This window comes from Dermacentor albipictus, chromosome 1 (assembly GCF_038994185.2).
Source record: "Dermacentor albipictus isolate Rhodes 1998 colony chromosome 1, USDA_Dalb.pri_finalv2, whole genome shotgun sequence".
In the NCBI taxonomy this organism is placed as follows: domain Eukaryota; kingdom Metazoa; phylum Arthropoda; class Arachnida; order Ixodida; family Ixodidae; genus Dermacentor; species Dermacentor albipictus.
Window position 1 is genome coordinate 255,180,470 of NC_091821.1, and position 21,045 is coordinate 255,201,514.

The 21,045-nt window shown below is 46.4% G+C and overlaps 2 protein-coding genes and 1 long non-coding RNA gene across 6 annotated transcripts in view; 1 reads left to right on the top strand and 2 right to left on the bottom strand.

Annotated features, from left to right (window-relative positions):
* The window catches only part of LOC135901611 (complement inhibitor CirpT4-like), a 32,366-nt gene extending 25,353 nt beyond the window's left edge, over positions 1–7,013 (bottom strand). The window contains exons 1-2 of the mRNA XM_065431463.2: positions 6,722–7,013; positions 3,870–3,981 (exon numbers count right to left, since the gene is read on the bottom strand). Of these exons, the coding sequence (XP_065287535.1) occupies positions 3,870–3,981; positions 6,722–6,830 (221 nt within the window). The 5' untranslated portion in view covers positions 6,831–7,013. The remainder of the gene's footprint in view (positions 1–3,869; positions 3,982–6,721) is intronic.
* Positions 1–21,045, top strand: part of LOC135901595 (uncharacterized) — a 543,147-nt gene that overhangs the window by 395,024 nt on the left and 127,078 nt on the right. The window contains exon 9 of one of the 3 annotated variants that reach the window (XM_070531173.1): positions 8,901–9,002. The exons of the other annotated variants lie outside the window; for them this stretch is intronic. The gene's annotated coding sequence lies outside the window, so the exon portion shown is untranslated. The remainder of the gene's footprint in view (positions 1–8,900; positions 9,003–21,045) is intronic. 3 annotated transcript variants of the gene reach the window in all.
* LOC139054326 (uncharacterized) overlaps positions 7,694–21,045 on the bottom strand; it is a 208,579-nt gene continuing 195,227 nt past the window's right edge. The window contains exons 1-3 of one of the 2 annotated variants that reach the window (XR_011511145.1): positions 15,444–15,572; positions 8,865–8,973; positions 7,694–7,818 (exon numbers count right to left, since the gene is read on the bottom strand). This is a non-coding gene — a long non-coding RNA (uncharacterized lncRNA). Of the gene's footprint in view, positions 7,819–8,864; positions 8,974–15,443; positions 15,573–21,045 lie in introns of those variants that run through there. The other variant, XR_011511144.1, reaches the window with a different exon arrangement.

The following is a 21,045-nucleotide window of genomic DNA, read 5'->3' on the forward strand; positions in this document are numbered from 1 at the left end:
ATAAGTAGATATACATGCTTACACAAGTGGATAAAGTTTATATATAAATTTATATCTTACGTGAATTTGTTACATTGTTTACAAGGGTTCTGCAAAAGTCCTACTCACACATAAGTGCTTGAGAGCCATGCCTAATACATCAATTTCGCCAGCTTTAGATGTACTGTTGGATGCAACTAACAGCATTGTGTTATCGTTTTTCATTGCTGAGTTATATTCCTGAGATACTTTTTATACCTCTTTATTTCTGCGTTTAATAGGCGAAGCCTTCGGTTATTGAGATACTGACGGCCTAAATCGAAAATTCGCTGCCAACCGTCACTAGATCTCAGCTTTTTTCTCTCTCTCTAGTTCTTGAATGGAATAATTTATTAAAAGTTATTTCTGGGCGAGTTGGTGCATAGGTGCCATAAAAATTTTAACAGCACCAGCACATGCATCCACAAAGTAACAAGGACGAGACAAAGCGCTTGTGTCTCGCCCTTGTTACTTTGTGCATGCATGCGTTGGCGCTGTGACAATTTTCATGTCAAATAAATGCAATAAACGTGGTGCAGCGGTTGCCGAGGAAAACGATTTCTCCTTTCCCTTGTATATAGCCAGAAGCCCCAGAGCCGAGGCTCTTCTTCTCAACCCAACCCCATACCGACCTACTTCGCTATAGGACGCGCACCGCCACTTGAGCTGAAAACAAATGGCGCGTGTCAAAAGGCGCCAGATCCTATCGCGGCGTTGCCGCCGGTCCGACTCGGAACTGCTCTGCGTCAGCGGTGACGCAAATCGACAGCCGGTGCGGCGCGCACGCTACGCCGCTGCAGAAACCGCAGGTTTGTCTCGTCGCCCACAAACTGCAGGATGTTATTACCCGGGCTCTCTTTCGCGCCCCGTCGCGTCTGCGTATTCGCGAGAAGCAGTGTCACGCGCGAGCAGACGCCGCCGTGAGAACCGCTTCCTTTGTCCGTCTGTATTCTTTACATTTTTACGTTTAGAAAGGAGTACACGCTTGCGCAAAGTCCGTGTTTTGACGGGAAATCGAAAAATAAAAATAAAAATAAAATGAAAAGACGCACAAAAAACGATTTCGAAACAGGAATCTCCCTAGATATCGACTCCGTCGTTCCGTACCTTTAGGCAATAGAAACGAATAGCTGGAAAAGGAGAGGGAGTCGGTTGGAAGCAGCAAAGCCCCAACCTAAATGATAGTACAATGAAATAAAGAAGGAAGGAAAGAGGAAAATCCAAGTGGATTTGGATTTAGGCAGCGTTAAACAGCTATACATCATTGTCCAAGAAACGTCATTTCTATACTTTGTTGACATATCACATATATATATATATATATATATATATATATATATATATATATATATATATACACACAGTGGTGGCGCTGGCTGACACTCCCACTGTTTGTTCTAGTAGTAACACATAAAATACCCAAGAAAGTGGAGGGGGGAAACGCGCCGCGGTGCGGTAGCTCAATTGGTTAGACTTGGTCAGTTTCAATGAATTAGATTGTGAGATCGTTCTCCACTTGCGGCAAGTGTTTCTTTATCCACTTTCGTTGCCATTAATTTATCATTTCTTTAATTCAATTATTTTGTTGGCTTCTCATGATATGAATAATAAAAACCGGGCCCCTTGGTTAGCCCCCTTTCTTCTCGTGTATATATGCATGTGTGTGTGTGTGTGTGTGTGTGTGTGTGTGTGTGTGTGTGTGTGTGTGTGTGTGTGTGTGTGTGTGTGTGTGTGTGTGTGTGTGTGTGTGTGTGTGTGTGTGTGTGTATGTGTGTGTGTGTGTGTAGTGTAATGATGTAGTAGTGTTGAGTGCATTGCGTATGCGTGAATGAAACTTAAAACAATTTTTCTCGTCGACAAAGCCAACGAGGTGGGGTAAATAATCCTGCAATGCAGTGTGCGTTCACGTTGACACTCTCCTCTTGATAACGAGACATTGAGCGGCCAGGCTGTCTGAGTAGGGCCTACGCTGCTGTGGTTTTGTCGGGTCTCTTACACTGCACTACTTTTATAAATCTGTTCCATGCACTGTCTGGACAATCGCCCCTTTACAGAGGAAAAAGCTCTAGGACATTGGTCCAGACGGGCTTCGGCATTCAAGGCCTTAAGGGCTTTGTTGAAGTTTTTAAGGACATGTGAATTGTGCGACCGCCTTTGAACGTTGTAGAGCGTAGTTTCGCGTTACTGTGTGAATTTTTTTCTTTTTATTTTTTTCCTTTTCTTCTTCTTTCTCCTTTTATTCCCTTTACCCCTTTCCCCAGCACAGGGTAGCCAGCCGGTACTTACACTGGCTAACCTCCCTGTCTTTCCTCTCCTTTGCCTCCTCCTCCTCCTCCTCCTCCTCCTCCTCCTCCTCCATGCACTGCAGTGTCTAATGCATTTAGTGCATCTTTAGTTCATGTATGGTAGTCGTAAAAGAGATGCATTGGATTGCGTAAGTTTGCGTCATCTGGTCTACAGTCAGTTTTTGGTCTTTGAATAGATCTCACGGCATCTTGTTGTGAGCCGCCCATCTGCTGGTTGTAAAGTAGCCGGTGCGAAAACACACGAACCACGTCCTTACCAACTCACCACTCGGTAAGAAAAAGAAAAAAAGAAGAAAATACTTAGTACTTAGGGACATTCCTCTGCTAACCCAGAGGAATGTCCCTGTACACTCCGTCCAGACTTTGTTGCACCGTGGTTTCTACGGCGGCAAACCTCTAATATTCCAGGGGCAGTGCCGTTCCTGCTTCGGGACTCCAGCCCATACGGCTAAGCTGTTATAGCCAATCCCTTTTCCAAGGTGACGCAGTTCATTCAGCGATATTATTTCTTAGTGGCTGATCATTTATGAGAGCCGCTACGGATGTGAGTAGACTGGTACACGGAGTGTCAAGACCGTCAGAGGCGCGCTGAACAACATTATAATAGCTGCGGTATAGGGACCGTATACGCAGGAGTAGCACTGCATTAAAGAGTCACTTGCCCTGACTTAGGATGAGACCATGCCAGAGATACTCCTTAGAGGAAAAAAAAGAGCTCTTGCCCCATGGATCCCATCTGCATCTGAAAGCTGAACTGCGTTGCTCCACACCCCCCGCACCCCCCCGCCAATCTTACCTTTTCTCACGACTTATATGCAAATGATTTATGTGTGTTTTGGAGTGCCACCATGTCGAAGACAGGGATATGTTTCGTAGCAGCACGTCGGCAATTCGACGTCATTAACCACTTCATGACGGTCATAAAACGACTGCTACTTCTAGTAGGTAGGTTTAAAACTGGGGTTGCTATATGAAACTGCTGGAAGCAACAGGCTTCTGCTACTTAATGCCACTTTTCCGGAGAATAAATCTCACATCGACACTAAGGCAATGAAAAACTACAAGTTCCTCAATAAACGAACAATATACACTGATAATTTGCATCCGAGATTATCTGAGATGATCAAAAGGTTGTCCTTGGCAATAAACACCTTCTATTGGAGCCCTGAAAAGAAACCGCGGTACAACTATAATGCCAATGGACAACGGGTGCATGCCAAGTATTCTCCATATGTCACACAGCTTATTCCCTTGCTGGGCATAAAGTGAACTGTCGGACAACACCGTCTATTACGTCTTCATCGCATCGCCTCCGCCACATTCGCAAGACGGTGAACTTACAGTGAGCAGTTTACATGTAAACTGATTTGCGCAAGCGACACCAAGGCGAAGAGGACGAAACAAAGTGAGTTCTTTTTTTCTCTCTCTCTCTCCGTTCCATTGGAGGAGACAATGTGAGTGGGAGGGAGCGAGGGTGCGGGTGGGAGAACAGAGGACGAGGACGCGGGCCTCGCACGCTCCGCAAGTCCTCCTGTGCACGCTTACTCTTGAATGAAGACTGCCTTGTGGTGCTCGATACAGGTGACCCTCCGGCAGGGAGATTCCTGGCGTAGGCTCTCGCCGGCTGGAATGGTGATGTTCTCGAAAAGGCACGAACCTGTCCGCGTCGCGGGCGTGGGAAGACGCAATCAATGCGCAGCCGGAGAGAAACGCCCCAGCTTGAAACCTGAGCGCCGTCTATTCGACGTGATGTACGAGAGAGATCCGGATAAGTGCTTGTGTAGGCGCGGAAAATGGTGCCGTTCGGTGTTTGCACAACTGCAGCCCTTGATATTTAATGGGTGCTCCTAAAACGTGCGCGGCACACACTGAAAGAGTCTCGCACAACTCCAGGCAACGTAGAAAAGAACGAAGAAAAGCTATGTTGCGCTTTGAATTCCAAATATTGAACTCTGGCTATACTGCTAGAGTTCAATATTTAGAGGTAGTGTGCGAAAAGAAAAAAAAAAGAAAAGAAAGCGTATTAATTTGTTCGGAGTTCCTGAACGGCGTTAGAATAGCACGTACAGCCACGCACGAAGCACCGTAAATGGTTCTGTTACCATTTAAGCGTCTGAAATGCGTCAGTGTGCCCCTGCAGCACAGATAAAAAGGTTTGCAAAGAAGGCCGTTTGTTGGCATTTCATTCTCTGCACACATATGAAGCAGACGACATGACTTTGCTGCTCAGAGGTTCACTTGAACATAATGTTTTTTTTTAATACAACTGAAGATATGAAAGCTTCTGAATGCTTAGTTTCAGAGATTAAGAAATAATCGGTAACATACTCAACCTTTATGTTAGCGCGACCCGCTACTAATAACTTCAAGTGGTCCTTTCTTCTTAATGACAGATTAGAAAAAGTAAAATCAGCATTTCATTTTTTGTTGCTGGGATAGTTGATTTATACTTCGAACGATGGAAAAGGCGCGAAACCCCGTAAGAACACCACTTGAAGAAACAATGAATTAACCAAGAAAATGTGTGTCTAGTCCAGTCGTTTGTTTATATAGTTTCGAGCCTTTTCCACCGTTAGATGAAATCAGCATTCTGCACTGCGGCCACGCGGATATTTATGTCACTAGTCAAACTTAGAAGCCCTCGATATCCGTCAAATTCCATGATTCATAGGTATGTCTTGTGATAACAAACAGTACATGCATAATCTAAGCTAACAGCATAGGCGCTATTAGGTTGCAATAAATAAATAAAAATGAAGGTACTCAGAAACATTGCTATATGCTTCTGTAAGTGAGGAGGGGGAGGGGGGGTCTGTTAATTTTGCAAGGAAGTTTACGCTCAGAGTTATACATAAACAATCAAACCGACATTGGAGTGGCGGATAAAAGATGCCTTTCGGCAGCTTGACGAGTCCGCTGTCCCAAGAAGTAATGACCCCGTTATCAGAGCAGCAGGAGCGCAAAATTTAACGAAAGCAACACGACAGAGCAAGTATAACGAACAAATTGACTGTAATTGTACTTTTTCTTAATTTTAGAAGACTGCTTAAGGCATACTTAGAAGCAACAGTATTATGTAAATGGCTGCCACGACGCAGCAACTTCATTAGGGTTCTATTGTGACTGGCTGCTTGAACCCGCGTGCTAAATTCAGAACTTGCTGAATTGCATCAAAGCCAGCGCATGCTTTAACTTCGTGCTCGCAATATTGCATGCATTAAAAAAAAAAACGTCAAGAAAGTCCCTTCAACTTCACCAAGGTAAGGAATTAGAAAAGCATGGAGTACAGATGTAATCTGCTCTTTCTGGTTCATATTTGTTTTAAACCGCTTCCAACAATCCCTCAATGCAACCATGAGTTGTTCTTTGTAGAGCAGCGTCTTTAATTATGCGTTTGTTTTTTCACCACATGTCGAAGTCTACACGGTGAGCATAACACCAAGAGCAGTCGTAACGATACTTGCTGCCGCAACGCTCCGGGCTTATATATCTATACAACAAGAAAATAAAGAAGGAGTCGTTTAAACGGCTGTTCTTCACGTTGACTCTATATGATGCCCGGTGATGCTGAACAGCAAAAACTCAATTATATATTTTTTTCCTTTCGCACCCCTATAGATATCACAAAGTAGATGCTCTCATTTGCGGGCAAAAAGAAAAATAGTAACGCTTTCCAAATACTCGCCATGGATGGTGGCATAATCTGCGTTTTACGGACGACTTGCGATCCCGCCTGAAGCTCGAGACCCATCGTATGCAAGCGTGCGTGCCTGTCTAGAGACTTGTTAGGTAAGGAGGGCGTTGCCGCCAAAGGGAAGGGAAGGATAGTAATTAACTTAAATGAAACAATTGATTGCATTGAGGGATGCTAAAATGACAGACAAATTCCTTTCTTAGAATATCACTCGCGCAAAATAAGTTATTGCTGCTCGAAAGAAGGAACTATTATACGGCTTCAAAACGGACGGCAAATTTTGTTTGTCTGATAGAATCTGTAATATTTTACGGCAGATCAAGCTGTAAAAAAAAAAATGCGCATATAGATAGCGAAACCACAATTTGGGCCTAAAGGGTTAATTGCCAAGATAATGCAGCACTTTGGAGAGAAAGACAGGGTGCACGAAAAAGTAAAAATGGAAGTATAACCAATGTAGTGCGTTTTCTTGAGTAAAACTCGAAAGAAAAAGAAAGACAAAGGCTGTACGCGCATAAATCAAAGGCGCCTGCGTTTGTTGTCTCGTTATCAACTCGGTCAGAGGGTCAGTATGATATCGCCGGCGACAGGCGCGCGACCACTCCGATTCAAGGACGCCCGACACGGCGTGGTGTGGCGCGTGTATTGGAAAAAGTCTCGGCCGCGCACGCCGGCCGGCCGGCGTGCTCGTCCGATCTCTTACCGTTGACGAGCTGCATCCCCATATCGGCGTGATAGCCCGTCCCGACGCTCCAGCAGTGGCCCACGGCCAACATTGCCGTCAGGGCGAGCGCTGGCACCAACTTTGGCATCGCGCGCGAACACCGGCTCCCTGTGCACGCCGCCAGCAGCCGTGGCGGATCACAACTCCGCGCCGGAGGTGCCCACAAGCGGAGCGTCGTCGTGCAGAGCGAGGGCGCGGCCTTATCACGAGGGATGCCGAGCTCTCCAGAGTGGCGTCAAGGCTTCCGCTCCCTTCAAGGCCGCCTGTGTCACCCGGCTGAAGACGCGCTTCGGGCGGCTCCATTCCAGCGGCCGAGACGGGCGCCCGGCTACTTTATTGGTATCGCGCGGCGGTGGCACGCTCGGCGTCGCATGCGACAGCTCATCGCGCAACCGCCGGCTCATTGCCATGCAACTGGTGCGCCGCGCCGGACGTGTCTTCGCTACCCTGTACGTGCCGCAATGGCCGACCAATTAACATTTTCCGGATGGCACTGTTTTCCACGCCAGGCTGAGGGTGCACTTTCTATTGTGCCGGCACTGGAAGGGAGACGGAAAAGGCAGTACGAAAAGGAAATCGTGCGGATGCTTGGCTGTGTATGCATGACGCAAACTTGACTCGGATGCGTGAGGGCGCGAGACTTGGCGGGAGGAATACCAATGCCCGCCGCCACGTGCGCGTGCCTGTGCTTCATCCCGGTCTTTACAATCGTGCAAGGAGCGAAATGACTCACGGTTTATATTTTTTTTAATACTAGGCTAGAACAGAACATTCTTGTTCAGTTTGTTCTGGCTCTATAACATTGGTGCCAATCGTTGGCTTTAATTGTTTTCGGAGGCACACGTATTTTCTTATGTCTCTAGAAAGGTGTTTTCATGCAGACTAGGTGATAACAGAACTTTGAGAGGGCGAACGGTTCCCGACAGCACGAACACAGCAGACTGCAGCGAGTAAACAATGCAAGTCTATATTGTGCAACTTGTCATCGACATATCACTTTCGGGCAGCAGTCTGGATAGTAAGATCTTCCCTGCTTTAGCTCGCATCCCGGCCGAAGTTCAGGCAGTGGCCCACACCTGGGAAAAGACAATAACATTGCATAAATCTATTTTCGTTCAGGAAGATATCGTAACTTTTTACTAATTTACACTGTGGCATACAGCTTTATCACTGATCTCTCCTAAATTATGAGCTCTTGAGACATTGCGATAACAGTAGCTCCTGAAGCAGGGCGCTGCTTAGCAGCGGTGAAAGTAAGTTCAAAAGGTACATTTCAGACATGGGCTTTCGCTTTGTTTAACATCTACGCAACAAGAGACTGTTTTGCAGCAGCCGTATTCGTGACAAAAAGGAACGGAGCGAAGGGAAGCGCTACCGATAAGCATGACGGGGCATCCTGTAACTTCTAGTCCCCTGCGTTTCACACATCCACACTGGCTCGGTATGATACGGAAGTGCGTATTTAGCGGGGACTGTAGAGCAGATTGGCCTGCGCACCACTACGAGTACTTAGACTGCAAGTATATAGCTAGTAGTGCGTGCAAATGTGCGAGCTGTATACTATGTGCGCAATATTCCGGCTATATAGTCATCGGAGTTAACACTTCGCACTTTTGAAAAACTGAATTCTTATTCATATGGCTGATGTATTATACTTTAATAGAGCCGCGAGCACGCCTTGACGATTACTGAAGGCGCAAACATGTGCTGCTTTTCTCGCATAGTAAATATAGAAACGACGTACTACTGCGAATTACGGAAAGCAAAAATGAACAGTTGCCTGACTTGCGCTGAAAGCTTGCTAAAAAAATTAGAAAATGAACAATGAAAGTATACTTCAATAAAGAATAAGAACTATGCCAAATTGCCTTTTCCTCCGAAAACCTCTATGCCCTGTGCAATACCAGACACGAAAGAATATGAAGCAGACATAAGCCAACTAATAATTACAATCTCCCAAAAAGAAAAGAAAACGAACTTTATTCAAACTGAAAAAAAAATAGAATACGTTAATATAACCCCGCGCTAGTCTTTCTGAGAGATAAAAAAGCTGCATCGGCCTCTTCCACACTGGAACGTTGCGGAGTGTGCGGATGCAACTGCGTTCAAATCGTGTGCTTACGTTTCAATGGTGATTTCCCGCTTCCGAATGTCGCAGGAAATCTGCTGACAGGGTGTTCGTCTTCTCACGCGTCCATGGAAGATCTCCCGTCCGGCGTACACACACCGTCCTGCACAGAATAGAGAAGCCGGGGAGAAGGTGAGGCCTTGCTTGCTTAGGTAGTGCTCTTCAGGTTGCGCAGAGATGTTATCTTGTCCAGATGATGCAGAGCATCTCGGTAATATGTTCTTGAAGTCTACAAAACCACATATAGGGGACGAAAACTGTCAGGGGGACCACATATGAAACACACACACACACACACACACACACACACACACACACACACACACACACACACACACACACACACACACACACACACACACACACACACACACACACACACACACACACACACACACACACACACGCACACACACGCACACGCACGCACACGCACACGCGCACACACACACACACACACACACACACACACACGCACGCACGCACGCACGCACACAGTGAAAGGAAATCGTAACGTTCTAGATGCTATGTATGTAGCCGGCAGCACAATGTACAGCTCACACAACATTAGAATTTAACATAGAATGCTAGAATAAATTTAAGAAACACACATCGTGGGGCAGATGCATAGAAGCGGCTCAAAAAGAATATACCTAGAAATGAAGAAACTACAGTTTGTATAGAGTACACGTTTGTACTAACACGATGTACGCATAATTAATAATAGTAATACAGTAATTATAAATTAGTACTTAATAGAAATACAGGCTGTCAATTGAGAAAACTAAATTTTCAGGAAGACATTGAAGACAGAATAATCACAGGTATACAATTTTACAATGAAGAGTATGTGGCGACAAATCTTTGACTAAGACGCATTTTAAGCTATACCTAAATAGAGGCATCGCAAGGCACTTTTGTATTATTCATTTCTCACTTTAGTTAAAGGAAAAATGTTTTGCGAAAGTCTAGTGTGGACAAAGAGATCCAATCAGTGCCACAGCGAAGTATATGCCGTTAAAATAGCCGGCAAATGAAACAATCACCCCGCCTGCCCTTCTTCTCGAAGCAACCGCTTGTCCCGCCAGCGAGATGACGTCACGCGTGTGGCGCTTCCGCGTCGTACGCACAGCGCCTGCAGCGCACGAATAGGCAGCAGCAGCGAGTACAGTTCGGGGCTTCCCGCAAAGTCCAGAGCGCTTAAAACCACCTCCAAAAATGTGCGACGCAGCAAGAAGCGAAAAAAAAAAAGAAAGAAAGAACGATAGCAAATCGGTGGATCCCAAACATATATGGGAATCGGTCATGAGCGAAGCTTTCTTTCGTGTTCACTGAAATGTATTCACTTCGCTTTCTTCACTTCCATTTGGCTCAACGATCCTGCCCCAGTGCATGCCTTGGTCCCATTTTATTTACTTCTTTCTCCGTACTCCGCGTCTTCTGTTGCTGACTTCTTCACTTCTGTGTAGCCGACGTTCTTGAATTTTCTGTTCCCGACTACATCACTTTTTCCCGCTTGCTCTGCGCGTCTACTCTGGCACCTACCGAGTGGCACATGCCCATTGCGGGGACTTTTCTTCTTTTTGGCCATGAATGTTCACATACTCGGCACAATTGCAGCTACCCAATGGCCCGGGTTGTCTATTTGTTTACACACGTACTGGCAAGTGTCCAGTTGCACATCGCCATTGACCCAAGTTGTAGAATCTTTAAAACAGCAGCAGCCAGCACCACAAAAGTGGGAGAAGGGGCAAAGCAAGCTTCACTTTAATTAACAAGAAGAAGGTGGTGGTTGTGGGCCACGAAAAAGAGCGTAGGCCCTCGGCTCCGATAACGAGAAAGGAGGATGTCGCTTGCGGCTGCTGGTCGTGGAAACGACAGAGAGCGTTTGCTGGAAATTTCAGGTCTGTACTACGCGCGATTTCAATAGGATTCGCTCCCGAAAGGGCTACAAGAGGTTGAAAGAGGAGTACCGAGCATTCTGTGCTTCAAGTCTGACGTCGGCTGCTGGGCAATTGGAAGACAGTCATAAAAATCCCCGTCCAAGCACTCTGTACAGTTGGTTAACCAGCGAAGCTGAAACGTGAGGCCTCGGTATTTATCACTGGGTCAATCCCGACGGTTCATTAAACGACGACTTGGTAGGCTGCCGGATCCTCGGTACGCAGTTGCTGCTTGTGCTCGGCTGCACGAGCCTGTTCTTATGCCCGAGCAGAACCAAGAACGAGCTCGTCTGCATCGGCACGGTGCAGACGAGCTCGTTCTTGGTTCTGCTCGCGACGTTGGTGATGGAAAGCTTCCTCCTCCTAAGGAGTACGTATGACGTGTGGCCTACCCATTTCGGAGCCGAGAGAAACTGCTGCGCGCGCGCTCGGCTGCGACAGAGAGCGACGACGACACTACTGGCACAGCTAATCCAACACCACCTAGATAGCGCATGGATTTTTTCTAAGACGTCATGTTACATGGCCCGACTGCTATAGAATCTAATGGGGATGCTCCCGAGCAGGCAACAGTGATTTTGACATCACCGCTTTTATCACGCTAGCCTTGTCAATGTAACTCTAAGCCTTGTGCTATCTAGGTGGCGTTGGCTATTCGCCGCCTCTCTTTTGCTCTTTCTTTTCTCGCGTGTGCATGGGGTGGCGCCGGAGGAGTTTTCGACGTACAGGCGACCGACAGACGGACGGACGGACGGACGGGCGAATCGGCTAGCCATATACAGTTTCGCTGTAAAAGCTTCTGGGCAACAAGGCGAAGCAGCCGCGCAGCATCCGCATTTCAGCCTGTGAGCGAGCGCAGTGGCTTTATTGGTCTGGTGGTCGTGCACTTTTGTCTGCGGGATCATTGCCATCGATACCACCATTGCAATGTAATCAAGGAAATTGTGGCCTCTCTCTCTCTCTCTCTCTCTCTCTCTGTATCGCTGTATTTTTGCGTGCGATGAAGTTCTTCCGCTTCTCACAAGCGAAATATGATTTAAGACCGCAATGGAATCGTTATTACAATTACTACAAGAATCGCTTTGAATCTTGTAACGTGGATAATTTTCTATCAAGCTCCCGTTTAGTTGTATATAGAAGATCCACGCAGAGCATCGAGTTCCGCGGCTGCAGTCAGTGGTCTCGCTCTATATATCAATTGTAACAGTGGTGAAGTTGAGCGTAACGAGGTCGTCGGTGTACGTGTATGTGTTACCCCTGTATTTATGTTCAAGAACAGCAAGCTAAGGTAATGAAGAAACATTTTATTAATGATTTACAATGGAAATGATTTTGGTTGACATATATCGTGCTGTCCGCGTTTGCGTATGCACCCTATCGCGTGACTACAGCTTGAAACTGGCATCCGGCTGGCCTTGTCGTAATTAAGTACCAATAATGGCATCGCAAAGGCTAAGAACGGGATCGCACAGCCAGTAGCAGATATTTGCCCCCGCCAGGAAAAAATATAGGCTCGTTCAGGTGGATGTAGGACGCGCTATGAATTCGAAATAAGCATTGCATGGATTGATAAAGTTCGCACAGAGAAGGAACAGAAGGGAAGTACATCAGTCGCACGTCCGGTTTGCTACTTTATGGAGGAGAAAGGGGGTTAAACAACGAAACGAATCAAATAAAGGAGACAAAACATTCAGGGTGTCTCTTCTTGCGGAGGTACACGTGGAACCTAAAATCCGCTCATTGACATCTGCCGACTTAAGGAAGTGCAGTGGTGCACGTATCGCTTTCTGGCCTTGTTGAGGCATGTGGTCCAAGGGCTTTTGTCACCGTGAATGATTCGATATAGAAGACAATTCACAGCACACGAATTTGTTACGACATGCTTTCTCTATGTTAGTGCAGCCATATTTAATTACGGTCACTTGCCTATAATGTGTCCTAAAAATAGTACCCGCCCCGTTGCATGGTGCAGTCGCTGTGGCGTTTTGTTGTTAGGTGCTATGTCATGGAATCTCGTCCGCAATGCTCGGATTGCGGTGAGTGCGAGCACAGGTGCCCCAGGTGGTGAACATTAATAAGGAGTCCTCCACTGCGCGGCTCCCCTCATAGCCCATGTAATGCTTTGGGAGGTTAAACACGGTCAGACAATTATTCGGGAACAGTCCACCATGATTTGCTGCCAGCACTTAAATAAATACGAATTCATGACGCTGGAAGCAAATGCCCTATTCGCCATGTGGAGAAGATTGTTTGCAAATGCGTGGTTACGCTTGGTTAAACGCAGTTTCACGGAATACGCACGCAGGTTCGTAGGCGTGTCATATAATCGAAAACTTGTCGCGCGGATAGTGACCACTGAGCTTGACGGCACCTGAGCTGCGTATAACTGGAAATATACGACGTCTCGATGCTGTAGCCTAGGCGTTATTCTGCCGAAGTCCCAGGTTCAATGCCCCGCCACCACGTTTCGAAGGGCTGTGATATGCAAACACACTCGCTTTCTTTATGCATTTTGGTGATGCGTGTAACGTGCCAAACACCTCGGTGGCGTCTCTCCTAACCGGTCTTCTGCTTTAGAGCCGAAGCTGGATGCGCTGCTCGCCCGGCAAATGTGAGAGTGTATGTGGGAGAAAGTATTTTTGTGTGGAACATATTCGAGCTCTATATTCCATGAAAAGAAGCTGGCTTAAGCAGGATGTTCGGTAAGCCGGGCTTGAAACGAACCAATAATTGTACTAAAGGAATGTATTCCGAGGGATGGGAGCAAAATTATTGGGAAAGGCTGAAATTAGCTTGAGGGAAGAAATAATCGCGTCTACTTACTGGGAATATATGAGGTGGACTAGGATGAGGAATGGACATATAACGTATGCAGAGGCCTTTCTTCTGAATTTTAAATAAGGAGGGTGCAACCGATGACTATCCCTGGTAGGAACAAAAACCTAAACATCCCGAAATCTGTTTTTTGAAATAAGGGCAAGTATGTGTGGACACGCATTAAATCATTTTAAAACAGCGCCGAAAGACCACACGCTTAAACGAATACATGTCACACATGTGTGCCTCACGATTACATAAGTTGTAACCGTGACTTGAAAATTCGAAATGTGTAGCCATATCACATAATAAATGAAATTAAACCGGGTGTTTCAGTTTGCCTGTAGCGTATAGCACAATTCTAGTTCATGACCTGGTCTACTTGAAGAGGGGGGCATTGCTTGCACAAAAAATTGAAATGCATACTACACTAATTAACAAAAACTCACTAATTAAGTTTCCAACTAATTACCTTATGGCCCATATTGCAATTTACAAATTGTAGCGGTGGAGTTCCCAAGGCTCATCCACTTGGAACTAATTCTCAGCAATACCCAACTTTTGATATATTAATTCCCGAACTTGAATGTATAAAATGACGCTTTGTTAAGAAAGTAACGGGAATTTTTTTTAACGGGAATAAATTCGGGAATTAATATCTCGAAAGTGGGGTCTTCCTGATAATTCGTTCCAAGGGGATCAGCCTTGGGAACTCCACCGCTAGAATTTGTAAATTGCAATATGGGCCTCAAGGTAATTAGTTAGAAACTTAATTAGTGAATTTTTGTTAATTAGTATGTTATGCATTTCTATTTTTCGTGCAAGTAATGCCCGCCTCTTCGAGTAGACCAGCTCATGAACTAGAATTGTGCTGTTTACCAGAGGCAACTGTTCATAATTTTTGAAAGTGTTCACTGAAACACCCTGTGTACAAGCGTGCAGGCACCTTTTGTGGAAATATTGCATGCGGAAGAGACTTGGTGAACTGAAGAGACGTAAATGTTTTTTTTCCAAGTCGAATCGGGTTTCCTAAGCGAAAAAATGCCACATGTGTTCAGAGTGATAATATATACCTATATAGACCAGTATACAGGAAGCAGTAGCTCTTAGATTGAATTTAGGGAAGATTAAAAACTGATTCGTGCTTATGAAATCCGATATAGTTGGAAGACAATTAAAATATCAATGAAATACAAGATCAATAACAACAGAAAGAAAAATACACGTGTGAGATACGTGGAGTGAAGACCCAAATTCACATTATGTCGGAGTTATAGAACACATGAGCGCATGCACGCGGACAACACAATATGCTCACAATCACAATTGAAAAACAAAAAATATAGTAAAAAAGAACGAACTGATATGTATTACCCGTAGTACATACTGAACAAAGAAGAAAAAAACCTTATCGTTCATACGACAACGTGTATGGCTTTCTCATCTGTCAGGAAATCAGATAGCTCCGAACGCTTGTTCACTCAGGCCAGGGCCAAAAGAGAATGTGTTCGCGGCTTAAATTGATGCGTATGGCAAGCTTGCTACCGTATTAGTAATTGATTACATTTAGGGTTACATTGAAATTTTCGGGGGGAGATTTCCAGCGCGATGGCTCGCCCGGGCGACGGGCATCCCCACCAGTGGCTCAGGAAATACTCCAACGCGCTCTGAAAGTTATAGCCTCGAATAAGATCGATCGAGAATGCTGACCCCGCATATCTACATGCATGTTCGATGTGAACGAGAGGCTGGAGAACCGGTAAGATGCTTATCTCCATCCATCGCCGCCGCTCTTGAGCTTTCCCCGACTCACCATTCTTGAGATGCGCTCTCTTTCGCGACACTTCCACGGCCGCGGTCAGTGCAAGCAGCAGCGCGAGCACAAAGATACCAAAGGTTCCGGGCCGCATGTTCTCCGCTGCCGAGGCGTCGTGCTGTGGCGGTGCCGGATGCTGGGCGGTTCTATATCGAGAACTTGCCCGGGCCCTTCCTTCGGCACCACGTGAGAGGTGCTTTCACCTGTCATTGGACGTCGGTGGCGGGCCCAACAGACAGTCAATGACCCTCCCTGGCATGACGGGGACGCTCGCGGCGGGTGCGCGAACTCATCTCGGCGCTCGACTTTTCAAGGCCACGGGGAAAGTGGACAACCGACAGCGCAATGGTTTCTCGTTCACCACCCCGCCCCGATACTGCGTAGGCAGTGAACTCGCCCGGCGGGCAAGCCCGCTGGTAACCCGCCGCGATGAGCGAGCGCTCTCACTGGTCCTACCGGGTTCCAGCGACTCATCACTGTTTCTTTTCTTTTTTCTCAGGTTCTCGTAGTAAGCTTGACCCTTGGCAGTCGCGGTGTTCCTGCCCCGCACTGCAAGCACTGGGCCCGGTGTTTCGGGTGGGATGCTGCTGCCACGCGGCCGTTCTGACTCCAGGCTCGATAAATGCCGGCGGTCGGCCCTAGTGAAATATTATGGGCTATAGAAGAGAAGGCTCGGACTTCCCAGACAGTGCTCCCGGCACGGGCAGCCTACTTATTATCGGAAGTTATTTCTCCAAGTGGAGTCTGGTGTTTCCTGGAAGAAGAATGATTAGTTCCTTGGGAAAGTACAATGGTCTGTGCGGGTGCGAAGAGCATCGTCCCCCTCCCTCGGCCGGACACCCCTCGACGTGCTTCCAAGCTGACGAGCTGACCTTCATTCTAGCTGAGGCGGTTATAGCTCGTAAAAGATTCACTGTGTTGACCGAAATAATTTTTGTTACGCCATAAGATAGGAGGCGGCGATTGAAATAAAGTCACGTATAGTTTTCTTTACTAGGGCTGGACGACTGATCGATTAACCTTTCGATTAAACAATTACTACTGTAACAGCGATCAATTTTACTGATCTATGCAATTAACTGACTGAAGTCATGTAAGCAAAATCAGACAAGCCTCGGCACCGACGTACCCGCTTGACTTGCTCAAAAGCGATGAAGGAAACCCCAGACTGAGGTATACAACCTTCAAACTAGGAACGTGCCCGCGTGCCCGTCTTTGAGGCAAATGTAGGAAAACGACCTTACAAGTTCCAACATCACCCCAGCCTTTAATAGGATCTTTCAGTCTCACTCACCTCGTCGCGTAAAGTTGAAATGCTTTCAGGAGACCTTGCCTGAAACTTCAGTGTTTGCCAGGAACTCTCATCCATGTTATTCAAGTTAAGGTAGACTGGTAAACTTGAGCTCATGTCATGAGTTTGCGGACTGATTATGTAGGATGTATTGGACTCTTTAATTGTCGTTGTCACAAGTAAACCTGCATGTTAACATGTTCTTGTCCCTCTGACACAGGTGGCTTAAAGCCATGATACAGCGGATTAAGCATGATGCATTATGAAAAAAAAAGACGCACGTCCAACGCAATTTTATAACATATGTGACGCGTTTTTTTTTATTATTTAGCGAGGTAGGGATGGTTACGGATGATATGCGCATGGTAGCCTCGCTTGTGGCAGTTCGCTCTTTGGGTAACGAGGAAGTAGGCTTATCTTGTAACAGGATACCGGCCGAGGGAAGAATGGTGATGAGAAGTGCTTGGGAGCGCCGAGAAGTATGACATACATCGAAATACATTTAAGGATGTTATACACCTTTTGTCATAGTGTCACATACACATTCGTGGGGATTGGCCAACAATGGGCACATATCCAGTGGCACATACCCCGTGATCCAAGAATGGGAAGCCCAAATATTAGAAATACAAGAAAAGCAAAGAAGCCTTTGCTTCTCGCTATTTGCGCTCTTCCATTAAGAGGTAGGCGGGCTTTAGGTATCTTCAATTTATGCTTCTGTTTATTTCATTTAAGGGCTCCTCACCAGGTGTGGCCATATTGAACTGACAACGATCGTGTCTGCAAAGTATTACATACCTACGCGCCGCGCGAAGATCTGAAACTTCAAGCCGAACGCCGTTGTCCCTTCTCCTCGCGGCTATCACGTTCCAAGCCGGAGGATGACGTACACGTGCTAGTGTGCCTACGTACACGTGTTCGCACTGTGACGTCACTCGTGGTGACACGTGACTTCGAGAATTATTCGAGGCAACATCTGTTATTTGTGTAATATGTTGCTTGAATCGACGAATTAAAGCTTAGAGAAATAATAAAACACGCAGACCGAGTGTCTGCGTGTTTTTGTTTTACTTCGCACCGCAGCAAGAGCGATGTACTTCCATTTCGTCTGCTTGTTCCCACGTCGTGCAGTCGCGCGAGCAGACATCGAAACTGTGTCATTGTCTACCGTGTCCCAGCGCGCGATCATGCTCCGTGATCCGCTGGTGTCTGCCTCAGTATTCGTGTAGCACAGACTTATACCGCTAGTCAAATGTCCTCGTGCACAGCGCGTAAAATCGAGTGCTGCGCGAAACGAGACAATCGCAACACCTCGTGACTAGACAATCGCAACACTAGTACTTCCCACTCGCACACGACGCCATCAGCGGAAGTGCGCCGTGCTGCAATAAAGCGAAGAGATAAAAAATATGAAGGCGGGGCCCGTGACATATGCGTCACGCGATCCTCGAGTTGCGGTATAGGAGAACGCAGGGAAGGAATTTCGCTTTCGGAGGCTAGACGGAGCGAGTGGAGAGATCGTAAACTGGGACACATAGCGCAAGAACGACACATGTACGAAGCATGGGACGAGCGCTAACTTTCAACAATTGATTTATTGCAGCTGGTAAGCATGTATATACTCACAGGGAAGCCACTGCGACAGCCACACTGAAGAGAAAGAAGAAAGGAAAAGCAGTCATGTGACTACTATGCCAAAAAATTCAAGCTCTTTCTTTGATAAAAGAATAGACGGCGTGCTAACACAATCGTCACCTGCTCTAGCTATATCTCAGCTGCTTCGACAATTCCCTTCGTTATCGTATTCCTGTGGCGATAGACAACAACAGTTTGTTTTAAGAGAGGGTGGCATGGTGCCTTCACGTCACATTTTCTACAATGGGCAGCCAGATGCCCATCTATAGCGATGCTCTCTACTTTATTACTATGCTCCGCCAGACGCGCATTTAAACATCTGCCCGTCTGGCCCACGTAGTACTTCCCACACAAAAATGGTATCTTATACAGCACGTTTCGAGTGCATGTTACAAAAGGATCCTTGTGCACGGTAGCGCAACACGGCTTCAGTTTCCTCGTGGGACAGCTCAACCTACTTAACCTCAAAACTTTGTTAGGTGACACAAGATCGTTGCAATACCTTTTGTAGGCTGTGGGAAACCTTTTTCCCCACTTTCATAAGGTTTCCCGCGACCTAAAAAAAGCCAGGGCAATGGTCTGGTGTAAAACATTGTTTTTACATCACCTAACAAAGTTTTGAGGTTAAGTAGGCTGAGCTGTCCCACGAGGAAACTTAAGCTGGGTTGCACTACCGCGCACAGGGATCCTTTTGTAACATGCACTCGTAACGTGGTGTACAAGATTCCACTTTCGTGCGGGAAGTACTACGTGGGCCAGACGGGCAGATGTTTAAACGTGCGTCTGGTGGAGCATAGTAATAAAGTAGAGAGCATCGCTATAGATGGGCATCTCGCTGCCCATTGTAGAAAATGTGACGTGAAGGCACCATGCCACCCTCTCTTAAAACAAACTGTTGTTGTCTATCGCCACAGGAATAAGATAACGAAGGGAATTGTCGAAGCAGCTGAGATATAGCTAGAGCAGGTGACGATTGTGTTAGCACGCCGTCTATTCTTTTAGCAAAGAAAGAGCTTGAATTTTTTGGCATAGTAGTCACATAACTGCTTTTCCTTTCTTCTTTCTCTTCAGTGTGGCTGTCGCAGTGGCTTCCCTGTGAGTATATACATGCTTACCAGCTGCAATCAATCAATCGTTGAAAGTCAGCGCTCGTCCCGTGTTCATGCTTCGTCCTTGCGTCGTTCTTGCGCTATGTGTCCCAGTTTACGATTGAACTACCAACACGCCCAAACTTCTTCCCTGCTTGAGTGGAGAGAGTGTCTCGCTTGGCAGTGAAGCTCGCCTTCTGAAATCATAGGTTCGTGGCACTGAAACATTTCTATCTCGGCTATTAATGACCCGATTTCAAAAGTTTTTGCTGCAGAACGCTCTCTAGAGGACACGTAACAACTTCCGGCGTATAACCAAAATTTACTAAGGGCCTGGCGAGGGACGCTCTAAGGGCCCCTGAGTTAGGGGTTAACTGAGCGATGGATTACATGTTGCTGTTTTATTGAAATGCAAGTTCTGTTAGCCATTTCCAGAAAAATTAATGGACAACTGATAGAATCAACTTAGTGAGAAAGGCCGTTCCAGCCTCATGCTGCGCGAAAGAAAAATTAAACTGAAAAGGTAGTAGTGCGGGAACGTAGGCGTGAAATTTGAAGTGGATGGCCGGTGCACTGTGATGTATGCTAAGAAAATTTGTTGCTGGGTTAGTTGGTTCATGCCTAACAACTTAATACTGGTAAGCGCAATTCAAAGACGGTACAGAAGATAGACACAGAAGCACAGGACAAGCGCTTGTCCTGTGCTTCTGTGTCTATCTCCTGTCCCGTCTTAGAATTGCGCTTACCAGTATTCAGTGATGTATGTGTGCGACGTATATTGTAAGGTGCCTGATGCAATGATCTGTAAAAAAAAATATAGAAAAGACTTCAAAGGTAGTTGCGGTTATGGTCCGTATCTCAGCGGATATATTTGTGAAAATGCATACGAAGATTCACGAAGGCCTTGTACGATTCGGTGGTACCGGACATAGTGCAAACCGGCACCGGATACAGTGGGAACACGTGGAGGCGGCCTGGGGCGTCCGGTGATATACGTAAATGTGGACGTGAGCTCTACCACAAACATGCCACTGTCGTCATTGTGTCGTTATTCCATCGCCTTCGTTTCGTTGTGATCATTTCTTCTTTCTCATGCCGATGTCATCGTTCCGCCGTCTTCATTCTGTCGTCGTCTCTGCGTTGTCATTTTATTGTCGTCAGGCGGCTGTCGTGAGGCCGTCATAATTATTCTGCCGTTATTCCGCAGTAGTCTGTCTATCATCATCAAACCATCGTCACCACCCTGCCGTAACCATGCTATCGTCATTACATCGTCATCATAGCCGGAATAACGTAAAGCTATCTCAGTCCGTTTTAAAAGCGAAGCTTCTCTAGGCCTAGCCTGAACGTCCGTGTCTGTTCGCAAAGATTCTCGGCGCCAACCACTCATACGCGCTTGTTTGCTCCTCACTTGTGGCGCTTACCCACTACGGGAGATTGGCCAAGAAGCCGGCGGTTGAAGATTAAAGGGAAGGGGGAAACGTAAATCAGGGTGAAGTATAACCGTTCATGTTAATTAAGAAATATATTTACGTGGCAGACACATAAATAAAATTGTTTGTAATGATATATAAACACCAAATTT